The sequence below is a fragment of the Nerophis lumbriciformis genome, linkage group LG04, assembly GCF_033978685.3.
Source record: "Nerophis lumbriciformis linkage group LG04, RoL_Nlum_v2.1, whole genome shotgun sequence".
In the NCBI taxonomy this organism is placed as follows: domain Eukaryota; kingdom Metazoa; phylum Chordata; class Actinopteri; order Syngnathiformes; family Syngnathidae; genus Nerophis; species Nerophis lumbriciformis.
Window position 1 is genome coordinate 21,311,619 of NC_084551.2, and position 16,526 is coordinate 21,328,144.

The 16,526-nt window shown below is 38.1% G+C and overlaps 2 protein-coding genes across 3 annotated transcripts in view; one reads left to right on the plus strand and one right to left on the minus strand.

The window, feature by feature from the left end:
- rspo3 (R-spondin 3) overlaps nt 1-13,863 on the plus strand; it is a 45,498-nt gene extending 31,635 nt beyond the window's left edge. Inside the window, exon 6 of one of the 2 annotated variants that reach the window (XM_061950485.1) lies at nt 12,832-13,863. In XM_061950485.1, coding sequence (XP_061806469.1) covers nt 12,832-13,028 — 197 coding nt within the window. In that variant the 3' untranslated portion in view covers nt 13,029-13,863. Of the gene's footprint in view, nt 1-12,828 lie in introns of both variants that reach the window. The other variant, XM_061950475.1, reaches the window with a different exon arrangement.
- A 1,123-nt stretch (nt 13,864-14,986) lies between these two features.
- Nucleotides 14,987-16,213, minus strand: mdh2 (malate dehydrogenase 2, NAD (mitochondrial)). The gene has a single exon (XM_061950464.1). It carries the CDS (start codon nt 16,075-16,077, stop codon nt 15,064-15,066), a length of 1,014 nt encoding a protein of 337 aa, XP_061806448.1. The 5' UTR covers nt 16,078-16,213; the 3' UTR covers nt 14,987-15,063.
- Between the last annotated feature and the right edge of the window lie 313 nt (nt 16,214-16,526).

Sequence of the window (16,526 nt, forward strand, 5' to 3'; positions counted from 1 at the left end):
TAATCTGTTCTGGGGCCCCCAAAAAACACTAATTTTATTTTTGCTTTTTGAAAATGAATTTTTAAATAAAGAATGAAGCATGGTTGGAAAAAAATATATATATAATACAATGGAATGTACTACAAACAACTACAGTAGCTTTCCAAAGTAACCTAATAATGATAAATAAATAAATGATAAATGGGTTGTACTTGTATAGCGCTTTTCTACCTTCAAGGTAATCAAAGCGCTTTGACACTACTTCCACATTTACCCATTCACACACACATTCACACACTGATGGAGGGAGCTGCCATGCAAGGCGCTAACCAGCACCCATCAGGAGCAAGGGTGAAGTGTCTTGCTCAGGACACAACGGACATGACGAGGTTGGTAGTAGGTGGGGATTGAACCAGGGACCCTCGGGTCGCGCACGGCCAATCTACTACTGCGCCACGCCGTCCCTAATAATGATATACTTTTTCCCTGGAGACTGGACTCCTACAATATTTCCTGCGAGCTGCTTCTCTGTCAAACACACCATCAAAAGCTCCTCCATATTTTAATAGATACATTAAATTATTTGAAAATTGTCTTTAACGTTCTTAGCTTTTTGGTTATTATAGTTTTTGTTATCAAGTAGGATGCAGATTGGAAAGTGAAATGCTCAAACGGGTTCGCCACACCTGTCATATTTTTGGATGATTTCTTTAAGTCGATGAACATCATCAGCTTTTTTTTTTCAGCCTTCACACATTTTTTGCGAACCCATGGTTTAAAAAAAAAAACGTTTTGTCTGTCTAGCTATCCAGCTACTGCTAGTCATGTGATAGCTAATGCTGGTGAGTGAGACACAGAATGTTTGGCTTGTTCTATGCCGTTCACAAAAAATTGGCCGAGACAACTCATATCTAAAAAAAAACGTGTGAGGGGGAGCACTAGTAATTAAGCTGAACTGTATAGTTGTAGTATTAAGAATATGCTAAGATAATGTTTCAGACAAAAAAATAATTACTGGACTTACTAATTCCTAACAAGGAATCTAAAAGGCCTCCAAAATAAAATAATGTAAATCCCTACTATAGACTATCATTATGAATGAGGTTTTAGTATATTTTGGTAACCAATTAATTCCTATCAAAAAGTGTTGAACATTTTTTAGTTCAATCCCAATAGGTTTAACTAAAAACTTTTGAAAATGTGTGTTTTTTTAGAGTTGCATAGTTATTTGGTGACTCAGTATGGCCACATAAGTTAATTGGTCAGACAATATATCCATACCTACAGGCTTCTCTTCAGTACTGGAGCCTATCCCAGCTGTCACATTTAGCTTTGCCAGAGTAGGACCCCAACACGGACTTAGACTTAGACTTCCTTTTTATTGTCATTCAAATTTGAACTTTACAGCACAGATAAGAAAGATATTTCGTTACATAAGCTCATGGTAGTGCAGGATAAAAAAGGAATAAGGTGCATATATAAATAAATAAATAAATATAAATAAATAATATATAAATATATATATATAAAATAAATAAATATATATAAATAAATAAATAGATTACTGTACGGATAAATATATTGCACTTTTTCACATGTGTCCACGTTTATGGATGTATGTTATATTGTTTTTTTTATTCCAGCGAGTTAATCCATTTTGGGGGGAGTTGAGGGGATAATTTAATTATGATGCGTTCAAGAGTCTTATGGCCTGAGGGAAGAAGCTGTTACAGAACCTGGAGGTTCTGCTTCGGAGGCTGCGGAACCTCTTTCTAGAGTTGAGAGAAGAAAGAATAAAAATAATAACAAATAGCGGACTCAAAAGGTTCTAAGGAAAAAAAATTCCGGGCACACACAAAAGGTGTAGAGAAGAAACAGTTAACACTACTCGGCTGGCCACGTAACAAGGAGCATGAGTGGAGCCAGAGCAGAGGTGATTAACATGACTCAAAGGGTGAATCATTCAGAATCACCTGCCGCCGAGTGAATGCACTGGAGAGCTTAAGTAGTCAGGAGGGAATGGGTATCAGGTGTGCGCGAACGTGGCTATGATTTGGCCCGAAAACCAGGCACTGCAACAAAAAGCAGACAGGAGGCAGCAGAGATGCCAGATCATGACACCAACTGACTTTGGGCGAGAGGTGTGGTAAACCCTAAACTGGTGATTAGCCAATAACAGGTCACATATAGACAACTAACAGTTCACATTCACACCTATAAAGCATTTAAAGTAGGGTTGTCCCGATCTGTTATTGATATCGGTCAAATATCAGCAAAAAACATATCGTACGAAATCTGCTTGCATCTAAAATCTTTGTGCAAAGCTAGTCAGCCAGATAACATCTATATGTCCTCCAATAAGCACAAAAGGTTGATCTTGTTTTCTATTTAGTCAAGTCATTCACAAAAGGTAAGCATTTGGGGAAAGACTAATAAGAGCTAACAGTTTCAGCTAAGCACACAATAGCACACAGGCTAGACATACGTAATAAGTGTCCTTAATTTGTCAATATAAACAAGTATTAGATCATTATAGTTGCATTTTACTCATTACTTACTTACAAAGACTCTAAGGCAGAAGCTTATTAGAAAGTTTCCATTAACAAACGAGTCCGGATTATTTCAGTTACTGCATCATGGGTTTAACGGGATAAATTACTCTGACAACCAAAACACAAATTACCACCCACTTCAATTTAAAGACATCATAAGTCGGCCATAGTGTTAGTTTTTCATACCAACCATTGTTCTCGAAGTAATTTCACTTGATCAAAACTTTTAAAATATTCCACACAACAAAATAATTAAAGTACCGTATTTTTCGGACTATAAGTCGCAGTTTTTTTCATAGTTTGGCCGGGGGTGCGACTTATACTCGGGAGTGACTTATGTGTGAAATGATTAACACATTAGCGTAAAATATCAAATAATATTATTTAGCTCATTCACATAAGAGACTAGACGTATAAGATTTCATGGGATTTAGCGATTAGGAGTGACAGATTGTTTGGTAAACGTATAGCATGTTCTATATGTTATAGTTATTTGAATGACTCTTACCATAATATGTTACGTTAACATACCAGGCACGTTCTCAGTTGGTTATTTATGTGTCATATAACGTACACTTATTCAGCCTGTTGTTCACTATTCTTGATTTATTTTAAATTGCCTTTCAAATGTCTATTCTTGGTGTTGGGTTTTATCAAATACATTTCCCCAAAAAATGCGACTTATACTTCAGTGCGACTTATATATGTTTTTTTTCCTTCTTTATTGTGCGTTTTCGGCCGGTGCGACTTATACTCCGGAGCGACTTATACTCCGGAGCGACTTATACTCCGAAAAATACGGTATGTACACTGATCCACGTTGATATTGTCGAATTTATAGCACTCACCTTTGTGATCGCAGTAAATATGACTGAAGAATCACTGTTTGATCACTTTGTTGATATTATTTCCACGATATAGACTTAGACTTAGACTTCCTTTTATTGTCATTCAAATTTGAACTTTACAGTACAAATAAGAACGAAATTTCATTGCATTAGCTCTTTGTATTGCAGGATAAAAGAGCAATAAGGTGCAGATATAAATAAATAGATTACTGTACAGATAAATATATTGCACTTTTTCATATGCATCCAAGTTTATACAGCTATCCATTAACCTATGAATTCCAATGGAGCTGTGAAAAAAAGTCGAGTTCATATTATCACTTTTATTTTATTGCTTTGTTTAATTTTTATGACTGAAATAAATAAATGAACCGAACAGAATATCACTGTGATATTGTGTCGTCAGCCGTATCAGCTCACTCACAGCCTTGACAGCGTGACGTATTAAAACCGGGCCTGGGGGAACGTGCTGAGTATCTGTTGACAGCGTATCAAAACCCCCAAGAGGTGTGTCGTTGTAGGCCCATTACAAACTTGTCAAAACACAGTTTATAAAAAGCTCATCCGAAATGGTTTCCAACAAAGCAAATACATGTTGGTTTTGATAAACACTCTCCTAATCATCTCAACCCGGCATAGATTAGGTTTCTCCTCTGGCTCCAAAAAAGCATGGGGTCCACAGTATGACTAATCCAGCCAACTTGTAAATAGTTATGGTGTCAGGAGAGGAAAAACAATAAGAGCGAAGGGGACTTCCTGTGTTTATAGAGGACCGCGGGCAGACCCTGAATGAGTCAGTGCACCCGATTAAAGTGCTTCCATCCATCCATCCAAGCACTCATGTGTTGTCCTTTACTGAGGCATAATAACATGAGAATAAAATATTAACTCAATTAAACCGAACATTTATTATATCAGTATGTGGAATTAAATAATGGAATGGATTAAACAAAGAGGGTACATAATGTATTTCAATGGTCCAGTTTAAGAAACGGTTCAAAGTAAAAGTATAAGGCAGAAGAATCCTGATAAACATAATGAACCTTTATATAATTTTCTTAAATCTTATTCATCTCATTATGTGAATCACGACATACTAATCGATTTATTAATGAGAATATTTATATATTAATTAGGGTTAAATGAGCTCTGCTCCACAAGTCGCCACCTCATCACAGGGCCCCTTTTGGACATGTAATGAGAAAGTGGAAATATGTTCAGTTCAGTTCGAACATGCATACGATACAATGTAATGCATCACACATTTTCAATTGTTTCATTACAGCACGTCCGAAAAGGAGTAGGAAGAAGCAGAGCTTATTTAATCTACCCCTTTTCATACCATAGCAATTTTATCCAATTTCCTTGTTCTCTGTAACAGAACGGTGAACAAATAAATAATATACCATAGTAAGCAAAAACATATTAAAAATATATAAATAATTTGTGTCTCAATAAAAATGTTTAAAAAAGGGTTCAAGATGTACATCATAATTCTTCTGTGTACTTTGTGAACACTTGTAGTTTGAACAGTCTCTTAAACTGAATCATATTGGTGCTTTGTTTTATTTATTTGGTTAATCCGTTCCATAATTTAATTCCACATACTGATATACCGGTACTAAAGGTTTTAAGTGTTGTACGAGCATACAAATGTTTGAAATTATTTTTTCCTATAAGGTTTTATTTCTCCTCTTTTGTTGAGAAGAATTGTTGTACATTCTGAGATAGGCTCCAGCAACCCCCGCTATCCCAAAAGGGACAAGCGGTAGAAAATGGATGGATGGATGGATGGATTTTACTTTCTTTGCTCAACTTCAGCCCTAAACAAAAAAAAAAACATGTCATATTTTTTTATTCTATCTTCACTAGTCCTGGAAAATGATGACATTTTTTCATCAGATTAATCACACTTTCGATTTTGGATGAATCATGATTATTTACAGGTTATTATTTGCTTGCCTAATTTAAATTAACTTAAAAAAGAGCCCAGTATTTTGACACAAATGCAATTGTATTGTCAGAATGTCATGCAGGAAAATGTTCGAAATATTTTACTTGAATGCATGTCATTTATTTGCTCAAAACTTTCTAAAAATCCAGTCAATGCTAAGATAAGTGAGGAGACTCTGACTGGTGTGCTTCCTGGCAAATTTATTTTCAAAATAAACCGTGTATGTAATGACCTGATCCTTTACTGTAGAGCAACCCACGCCGCATGTATGGTCAAATCCGATTGCGTGATTAATCTGCGTGTACACATGATTAATGCAATATTTTTGTGATTAATCAGGAGTCAACTCATTATTTTTGACAGCCCTTATATTTACCCTTTGAAAGCCTTTTGATCAAATGATGTTCTTAACAAGTATCACTCATGATAAACAAAGTGTATACAATATAAAACTGTGACAGTATCTGATCCTTCAAAAGGGTCCAAATAAAAATTAAAATATATTACTACTACTATTATGTTGGATCCACTATGGACTGGACTCTCACAATATTATGTCAGACCCACTCGACATCCATTGCATTCGGTCTCCCCTAGAGGGGGGGGGGGGGGGTTACCCACATATGCGGTCCTCTCCAAGGTTTCTCATAGTCATTCACATCGACGTCCCACTGGGGTGAGTTTTTCCTTGCCCTTATGTGGGCTTTGTACCGAGGATGTCGTTGTGGCTTGTGCAGCCCTTTGAGACACTTGTGATTTAGGGCTATATAAATAAACATTGATTGATTGATTGTTTGATTACATGTTTGATATTGTTTAGGACTGAAGTTTATTTAGAAAATTGTGTTATGTTTGGTGTTGGGAGATGTTGGTCCGGAGACCAGGATACAGAAATGGCAGGCAAAGTGCAGGTAAAATGTATTTATTAACAGAAATAAATAGTGCGCCAAGAAAGTGTAGAGGAAGCATGGAAGCAAACAAAGAAAACTATCCTCTTAATCCTCTGGACTGAGCTGGCATAAAAAGCATTTTGATTGGCAACTAGAGACGCTGGCTCCCTCACCTGTCCCACCTGAGAAAATTAAAGCACTAAGGAAATGTGTCGGAAAGTCAATGCTGCCATGTGAGATCATGACAATTTGAGCAAAATATATATTTAAAAAAAAATGTGTTTATGCCCTTCAAAAACTTAAGAACATGTATGTCAATTTGGCTTTGGAGATAATTCAAATTGAAGGCCCTTGGAGGGTTACAAATAATACACGTCAACAAAGATAATAATGCTCAGTTTTATTGACACTGTCTGAGAGGTATCAACAATACAATATTGAAGCACCTGTTGGCTAAACCAGCTAAATATTGTAAGCAATACTGTACATTATAAACACAATGCAGTGGTACCTCAACTTAAGTGTGCCCTAACTTAAGAGTGTTTTGAGATAAAAGCTTTCTCTTGCCTAATCAGTATGCTTTAAGTTACAAGCAAACATTTGAGTTACAAGCATTCCCGCCATTAGTTGGGGCAGCAAATGTTACAGTGAATGTTGTTTGATCCGCCTAAAACATCTGATCTTACACACTGGCACCAGCTTTTAGCTAGAGATGAACATAACTTTGTTTTCACTTTCTACCTTCCCATGGTTGGAAAAACCAAGGACAGCGCTGAGAAAAAGAATTGGAGAATATGCATTGAATTAAAAAACTAAATCATCTAAAACAAGCAATTTCAGCACGTAACTGCTGAAGCAGAATGCTAGCCAAGAATGTTAAAAAATATATATATATGTAAAATCTACTGATTGTGTGTTTGAGGGAGGAACAGCTGGAAGGACAAGTCCACACTCCAAGCTATACATTATTATTACATAACTTCATAAAAGTGAAGTGAATTATATTTTATATAGTGCTTTTCTCTAGTGACTTAAAGTCGGTTTCTGAAGTATTCCTGAGACCATGTGGTGATATATCTTTTACACACTGATGTCGCTTGTTGATGCAGTACAGCCTGAGGGATCGAAGGTCACAGGCTTAGCTGCTTACGTGCAGTGATTTCTCCAGATTCTCTGAATCCTTTGATGATATTACGGACCGTAGATGGTGAAATCCCTAAATTCCTTGCAGTAGCTGGTTGAGAAAGGTTTTTCTTAAACTGTTCAACAATTTGCTCACGCATTTGTTGACAAAGTGGTAGCCCTCGCCCCATCCTTGTTTGTGAATGACTGAGCATTTCATGTAATCTACTTGTATACCCAATCATAGTACCCACCTGTTCCCAATTTGCCTGTTCACCTGTGGGATGTTCCAAAGAAGTGTTGACGAGCATTCCTCAACTTTATCAGTATTTATTGCCACCTTTACCAACTTCTTTGTCACATGTTGCTGGCATCAAATTCTAAAGTTAATGATTATTTGCAAAAAAAAAAAATGTTTATCAGTTTGAACATCAAATATTTTGTCTTTGTAGCATATTCAACTGAATATCGGTTGAAAATTATTTGCAAATCATTGTATTCCGTTTATATTTACATCTAACAATTTCCCAACTCATATGGAAACGGGGTTTGTAGTAATACGGCAAAGAATCACTTGATTAAAGTAGTGTTTTATTTTCCTATATTGAAGCACAGTGTGTAATGATACAGTGGCCAAAAATAATAAATACACTTGTTTTTAATTCATACCTAAGCCTACCATGCTACTGTATTTTAATATCGGTCATTATGGTGGTACATGGAGAGACAAGTTTTTTTCTGAGGGTTTTTTTTTTGTGAAAAAAGTTTGAGATACACTGGTTTAGGTGACTGTGTTCTTTTTCTCTCTCAGTTGCGATGTTTTTCCCTACTGCTCCAACTGGGGCTCGAACCCACATCGCCTGTGGGAGAGAGTAGCATACTACTACTGAGCTAAAACACAGGCTGTTTCTTGCACAGATGGGTGATATTTTTGCATTGCTGTTCTGTTAATCAGGATTTTCTATTTTCAAACTGTTTTCGGGCGGGGTTGTTGAGGTCAGCCTCCTTCCTCAATGCTGTCTAGTGGGCAGCCTCGGACAGAGTTAGCTCTCTTAATAAAGCATGTATGATACATCCAACAGTCATACTATCTTTGTCATGGCAGACATTTCATGGAGACTTTGTAATTATAGAGCTCATATGTTTTTCAGTATGGACACCTCTTGCAAATTGGACACATGCATGTTTTGGGGATGTGGGAGAACATGCTAACCAATACAAGCCACCGTGCAGCCAAAAAATTATCCTATTGGTTGTATGCTCCCCAGGTTATTGTTACGTAGCGCATGAAGATTTACGCAGGTAGCAAATGTTGCAAAAGCCGAGTTTGAGTGTGTGATGGGCGCCTTGAAGGAGGGTCATAAGGTGAGCCCTCCCTGGTCCAACAAGAGGACAGAGCTGATTAATGAGCAGGCAGAGAGGAGTGGAAGTGCGTAGGGGGTCAACAGACAGAGAAAAATCTCATTCTGTCTCTCCCTTTATCTCTCTTTCTCTCTCTCCTCTGCGTCTGCCGTGCCTACTGCCGACTTCAGCAGTTTCACAATCCCCAAAGCGGCCCGGCAGGCAGTGGTTTCTCAATTCCGCTCACACACGAACGGCAGCAGCACAACAGCAGGGGGGAAAGGGCCTCTGCGTTTGCTTCGCAGGTCCCGTCTCCAAGCTCTCTGAGGGTGGATCTTGTTATTATCATGAAGAACTGTAGCTCCAGCAGAGATAAACCTTCAGCATACCAAAACTATTGCTATGGTTTATGATATGTAGCAAGAACAGATACTTGGGGAGGGTTTATTTAAAGGCTTTCTATGTTGGACAATGCTCTGCTCATCCCCACTGGGAGGGCAGCAACAGCTGACGAGTGCTGGGAAGGGAATGGGATGTTTGCTGGTAAACACTGACATCTAGTGGCCAATGTGTATAATGACCTGAAAGTTGCACTGTTGCAACACACAGGCAGGCATGTGTTCACTTGTCTGAAAATAATTTAGAGAAGTGATGTGAACGGCTTTGAGTCGGAATCAAAGGAAACGTAGCAGTATTTCCATTAACAGCTGTGGTTAATTGTTCTGCTGTTGTTGTGTAAAAGAGTCCAGGTGTACACAAACCAAAATGGGTCCTACAATTTTGCATTCAGATTTGTATTCTGTCCTAATTTTTATTGTAGGTTTATACAATTATAAACACGTTATTCACATTTATTATTTGTATAAATTAATCCATGTTTTTATGTAAAGGAAAAGCCCATTGCTAATGCACGTATGTGATATGGCATCACCTTATGGAATGTTTACAATGAAAACATTTGTCGTCCCTCGTTTATCCCTAAACACAGGGGCGCCGCTAGGGATTTTGGGCCCCATGAAAAGAATCTTTACAGGGCCCCCAACACAGTGTCATTATTTTTTCTGTATTATAATTTCATCATCATTAGGGGCCTCTCTGGGCCCCCCTCCATCATGGGCCCCTAGAATCCGTCTCCTTTAGCCCCCCTTTTTGGCGCCCCTGCCTAAACATGATACCAAAAAGCAAATTTCCGCGAAGTAGGAATCGTAAATCAAACCTCAGTTTTTATTACCAAACAATAAACTGCTTACGACCTTCTAAATGGGTCCGTGTACCTTCCGTTCATTCTATTTCCAATTCTGAAATGCAAATCAAGAAACAAAATCAGGGCCGTTTTTCGATTTTTATTATAAATGGCAGATTTTCATTCAAATATCGCCATAAAATTTATTTTGTGCTGTTTTCCTTTTATGGATATTTATTTTTCCAGATAAACACACAATTCCAATTAATGTTCATCCAAAGTGCAAAAATGTGTGTTTATCTGTGTGATGACAAATTGAACCAGAAGCAGTATTTGAGCTTTTCCTTCGCGTTTAGCGTGTTTTTAGCATAAAGGTAACATGTTTGTTCAGCAGGAGTCCTATTGTCGTTATTAAAAAGTGTCATTAAATAGTTGTCCAACTTTTGTTTCAGAAATGAAAATAGGAAAAATGGCCCAAAATGTGTTTTGTGATTTGCATTTAAGAATTCGAAATACAATGAACGGAAGGTACACGGACCTAAATGTGTATTATTTATCTTTATATATGCTTGAACGTACCTAATTTAGATCAGAAATGTGATAAAATATGCTTTAAAAAAAAATCTAAATAAAAAAGGAAAAGGAAGAAAATCTGTTTGTTGAAGCAATATTTGAACCGCGATGTGGCCAGGGATAACGGTAAACCAATTAAATTAAATGTTTCAAAATAATTCCCATCAATAAATACTTAATAATTATTCTGATCCAAAATGTATCTTATAGCTGCTACCAGTACTTGTTAACTTGATAAAAGGAAGTTACTTAAAAAAAGAAAATATATATTTTGAACTGCTCTTTAAACAAAAGAATGAATCTTTAAGTTCTGGCTCCTTTCAAAGAGCCATAAATCCCATCACTAAAATAATTTGAATGGAAAAATAAGTAAATAAATGTGTTAATCAACACTTATTATTATTATCTTGGTAAATTACACTATGCAGATGTACCTTATGTTGTGGCCAGAGAGTCAACTTGAGCTTAAGTGTGGAGCTCTTGGAATCTTTGCAAGAAGATTACAGAAGTAATACTCTTAGCTACAGAGAATGCAAAAAAACAATAGGACACGATCAATGGACGTCACTTCCTGTGAAACTTCTTTTGGAAGCCCACTGAAGCCCCTCTGTTGAGATCCTTTAAATGCATTCCAATAGTACATGGGACTCAGGACCTTGAATGATTTGTTCATTAAAAGGTATTGCTTTAGTTTGTGGCACAAAGCAGTTTTGTGTTATTTGGTGAATGTGAGATTCCATAATTCATTACCTTCTTGTTCAAAGACTTTTGCGGTCCCTTGCTACCCGACAAACTGAATTTGTGGAGCATATTTTCTAGTGCTGTTTTCTATCTTGGTGTAGGTTTTAGAAACAAACACAAAGGTTTTTCTAATGTTTTCTTGTTTTAGAGTAGACCAAAGGTGTCCAAGGTTTATACACTTGAGGTTGAATACAGAAAAATGAAAGCTGCTGAAAGCAACTACATGTTGGTCAATAAATGCTAAGTTATCCGCACAAAACATCCATCTCAGCTTTGTGTCGGTGATGAAGCAAAGTAGTGTCCATCATTTGCGGCCTATAGAGCACACCTAAATATGAGCCGCACCTATCTAATTTTGGGACAAATTTTATTTTGTGTATATATATTGGCCGCATATAAGCCGCAGATGTACGCTTAAAAACATGAAATACCTACACATATTCACATATTTAACAAAAGACAGTACCTGCAACACGGCGTACAGTAGCCCACTGGAAAAGTCATTGAGCACAGTCTTTGTACATTTCCCCTTCCTACGGTCCAGCCTTTCAATTAGTGGTGGTAGATTTCCGTCCCGCACAGCGCCCTGTTCTTTTTTTTAACGACCGAGTCAATTGTTTTTTGCTTAGGGGCTGTGTTGTGTGCATTTTGTTGTTACTTCTCCATGACGAGGGTGAGTCCATACCACGCTAAATAGCTGACAAAATGATTTTGTAATTGTGTTTTATTTAATGCAAACAACTTCATTGGTCGGCCGAGAACCGTTCGGCAATTTCAATCGTCTGATGTGACGAAGCAAAATTTATTGGCGGCCTGTGAAACTTGTGAACCCGGAAAAATCCAGAAAAAGTGTGGGGAAAATGTCTGTGGAAGATATATATATATATATATATATATATATATATATATATATATATATATATATATATATATATATATATATATATATATATATATATGTATATATGTATGTATATATGTATATATATATATATATATATATGTATATATATATATATATATATATATATATATATTTTTTTTTTTTTTTTTTTTTTTTTATTATTTTTTTATCTTCATGACATTGTAGATTGTCACTGAAGGCATCAAAACTATGAATGAACACGTGGAGTTATGTACTTAACAAAAAAAGGTAAAATAACTGAACACATGTTTTATATTCTAGTTTCTTTAAAATAGCCACCCTTTGCTATGATTACTGCTTTGCACACTCTTGGCATTCTCTCGATTCTCTCCTTCAAGACTGTTGGTAAACCATTTCAGGCGACTACCTCTTGAAGCTCATCGAGAGTGTGCAAAGCAGTAATCAGATCCAAGGGTGGCTATTTTGTTTTGATGCCTTCAGTGACAATCTACAATGTGTATAGTCATGAAAATAAAGAAAACACATTGAATGAGGTGTGTCCTTTACTGTGTGTGTGTGTGTGTGTGTATATATATATATATATATATATATATATATATATATCTTAAATATGGAATTATTTTATTTGATCAATATGCTGTGGGCCAAATATGGCCCTAGAGACCGCAATTTGTACACCCCTGTTATAGAAGGACGTCAGTACAATCAATGTGTTAAATGCATACCCATATTCATAACTTTGATCTTCTCATCAACCAGCAGGACGAAGGAAGGGTGACCGAAAAGAGAGAAGGAAAAACAACTGCAAAGAGATCCCAGAAGTGAGACGGGAGAAGAACCGAGAGCGACCAAGGGCTCGAGACACGGGGGGCCGTGAAGAAAGCAGGAACAAAACAGAGCACAGACATCGGCGGGGTCATGACCCGGACCCCACCTCCCCTGAAGGCCTTGTGCAGTAGCTCTGTGGACAAGTTTGAAGTCTAATACCCCAAACTCCAAGCCTTCCTCTTCCTGTTACCCCCACTGTCTGCCCCTCTCAACTCCAGGGGTGTCGCTGCTACCGGTACAATTTGAATAAACTGTTGATGCACAAGTGGGATAGGCGCACATGGGGCCTACTGGCTCAGGCCACTATGGACTTTAAAAGTGTTTTTATTTTTCTGTGTAGCAACTATTAACTTCCACCCCTGACTCTTGTGTCTCATTATGAAAAAAAAAAAGGCAAGAGACGCTGCTGGTACTAAAGAAGATGAAGAGTGCAGGAGCAGTAGGCACTCTCTTCATGTTTGTCGATATGGTTATTTAATAGAGCTGTGGTACAAAGTTGCGCTCTTGGATTTTGAATGTAGATTTTGCAACATTATGTAGAACATATGTTTATTCTTGGTCATGATTTTAGAAGCATCTATTTTATTTTATTTGGTGCAGAATTTATAAGGACAAACATTTTTTTTAAAGGGTTTGATCTTGCCGACCTGTGACAATTCCACTGTTTGACTGTCGGATTGATTGATGTGTATCATGCTTGGTCCAAGAACCAGCTAAAACCGCATGCTCTGATCCAGAAAGGGAGAATAAATCTAATTCACCAAGCACAATATTTTTTCTGTTTGTGTAAATGGAACATGTTCTCCCAGTAAGTGCTCAACAAAGCATCCAAACATCTGTATGTCAAATAAAACTATAATGGATTTGTAGTTTTGGCTCTTATCTGTTCTCTCTTTAGACTTTTAGGGAGAGAAATGCACAAAATCAAAATTAATATGAAATATGTTTTACTCTCAAATGTCTTCAACTGAGTCCATATAGTGAAGCAAGATTGCTTATTTTTTCAAACTGCAAATCCATATGTTACTATATTACTACTAGTTTAGTTTTTTACAGAAAACAAAAAGACGTGTGTTCTTGTCTTGTGGATTTATAGACAAAATACACAGAAAATGCAATTCCTCTTTGATAGTGTGAATAAGATGTCAGAGTGCACAGAAAATATATATTTTGGTCTTTCCTAAGGATTGTGAATTCCCCCCACAAAGTGCAGTACTCCTCGAAGAACATAATTATTTATATCCCAGCCATTTATTGGAGCATATCAATTGGTGTTTGAGTCTTTGAGTTGATATGATACAGTTGAAACAAAACATGTTAGATAAAAGAATATATTAGCCATTTTTCTTTTATCAATGCAGATTATTCCCTGACATAAGAGTATTATTCCCTGAAATAAGAGTATTTTGAAACCATTCAGAAAGGATTCTAACAATGCTGTGTTGTTGAAATAAGAGCAAATTAAGCATTTTGAGAGCGTGTGAATCTTTTAAAACAAATGTTTTATGAATTAAAAGCTTTGGAAGTATTTTTTATATATTTTTCTATGGGATTTTTTTTAATCTAAAATATTTTACACTTTGTGTCATTTCCAGTTAATGTATCCACGCATTAAGTCAATCAACAATCAAATGAATTATATAGCCGGTAATTACAAGTGCCTCAAAGGGCTTCACAAACCAAAATGTTAATATACTCCTATATACTTCTGTCAACTCATTTTAACTGCACCTCCTTTTACAAGTCACACATGTAAGTTACATTTCAGTAACGCAATTGCATATTGCAAGAAAAAAATATCCAAGTCTAAGGTGATTTTTTTTTTTTTCGCTAGAACTTTTATTGATGGCCACCAATGATTTACTCAGCAGTAACATTTGAGTGCATGAATAAGTATGATGACAGTATCCCCTCTTGGCTGTACAGTGACTGACTTAATATGAAAATAATGAATTTGATATATTTGCAAAACAGGCCGTGAAAGAGCAGCGCACTTCTGTAAAGATCGTATTTAGTGATGGGAGAGCACAAAAGGTCAAAATCTACACAGGTAAAAGAAAACCAGTAGAGGGAACACGGACACATGTGATAGATTTGTGCCTTTTAATTTAAGACAATGTATCAATGACAGCTGCAGGTTCCAGGTATATTTTAAGTGTCCTCCCTTCACTTCATATTAGCCACAAAATCCTCCCCCTTCTTGATGGACCCCTGCAGCTCGTCTATGGCATCAGCCACCAGCTTCTCCTCAAAGGCGGTAATCCTGCCCAGCCCTAAATTCTTCTCAATGCCATTCTTGCCCAGGAGGAGAGGTGTGGAGAAGTACTTGCACACTGTCTTCTCAGACTTGACGAAGGCGCACTCCACCACGCCCTCCTTTCCGTTCATGGCGTCCAGGACGGAGAAGGTGAAGCGAGCGCCGGCGTACGCCATGGAGAGGGTAGCGGAACCGGCTCCGGCCTTGGCCTTCACCACCTCCGTGCCGGCCTCCTGGATTCTGCCGGTCAGCGCAGACAACTGGTCAGGAGGGAACTCCACTTTGGGCGTGCACTGAGAAATGAGGGGGATGATGGTCTTCCCGGCGTGACCCCCGATGACGGGCACGCAGACACGGGCCGGGTCCAGGCCTTTGAGAGCCGCCACAAAGGTGTTGGCTCGGACGATGTCCAAGGTGGTGACCCCAAACACTTTATTAGGATTGTACACGCCATGCTTCTTCATGACCTCTGATGTAATAGGGATGGTGGAGTTGACAGGGTTGGCAATGACACAGATCACGGCTTCCGGGCAGTGGCGGGCGCAGGCGTCAGCCAAGGTGGCTACGATGGTAGCGTTGGTGTTGAAAAGGTCATCGCGGGTCATCCCGGGCTTCCTGGGTACACCAGCGGGAATGACCACGACTTCACAGCCTTGCAGAGCAGCACCGAGCTGATCGGGGCCCATGTAGCCCGTGACCTGGGCCCTTGTTTCGATGTGGCTCAGGTCCGCGGCCACCCCGGGTGTGTGTGCGATATCATAGAGGGAGAGTTGGCTCACCAGAGGGCTGTTCTTCAGTAGCAGGGACAGAGGTTGGCCTATCCCGCCCGACGCTCCGAGCACCGCCACCTTAGCGTTGTTCTGCGACGAGGTGGACAAACTCCTGGCGAGGCTGACGGTAGGTCTCACGGCACGGGAAAACATGTTGTTTTTGTTCTCTTGTCCTTTTTTGGTACGTTGTAAAATAAATACGAGCAGCCCCTCTTCTCTGTGACACCAACGTCCTCTAGCAACGACCGAACAGGAAGACACTTGAGCTGCCTACGTCTCACATAAAACTCGCGTTATCCTACGTGATTTTGCGTAATCACGCACAGCGACGTCGAAGTTGCTGCGTTCGGGTGATGCTGAGCGTCGGAATTTCCCCTTCTTCCACGAGAATAGAACAACAAAGAAACTGGAAAAACCGTAAACTGAGATTAACGTGTAAGACTTTAGCATTTGGAACTAGACCATAGGCTGAATTGTATTGTGTATTGTTAAAAGTTGACTACTCCATATCAATAGCTCAATTAATTTGCCACGAATAACATGTTCTTGTTTGATTTAACATCCCACTAGACAAACATAATGTTGGTGATGAATAATTTCGA

Excerpts from the sequence above, each read along its gene's own strand:
- mdh2 (XM_061950464.1), bottom strand. The coding sequence starts at position 16,077 with ATGTTTTCCCGTGCCGTGAGACCTACCGTCAGCCTCGCCAGGAGTTTG.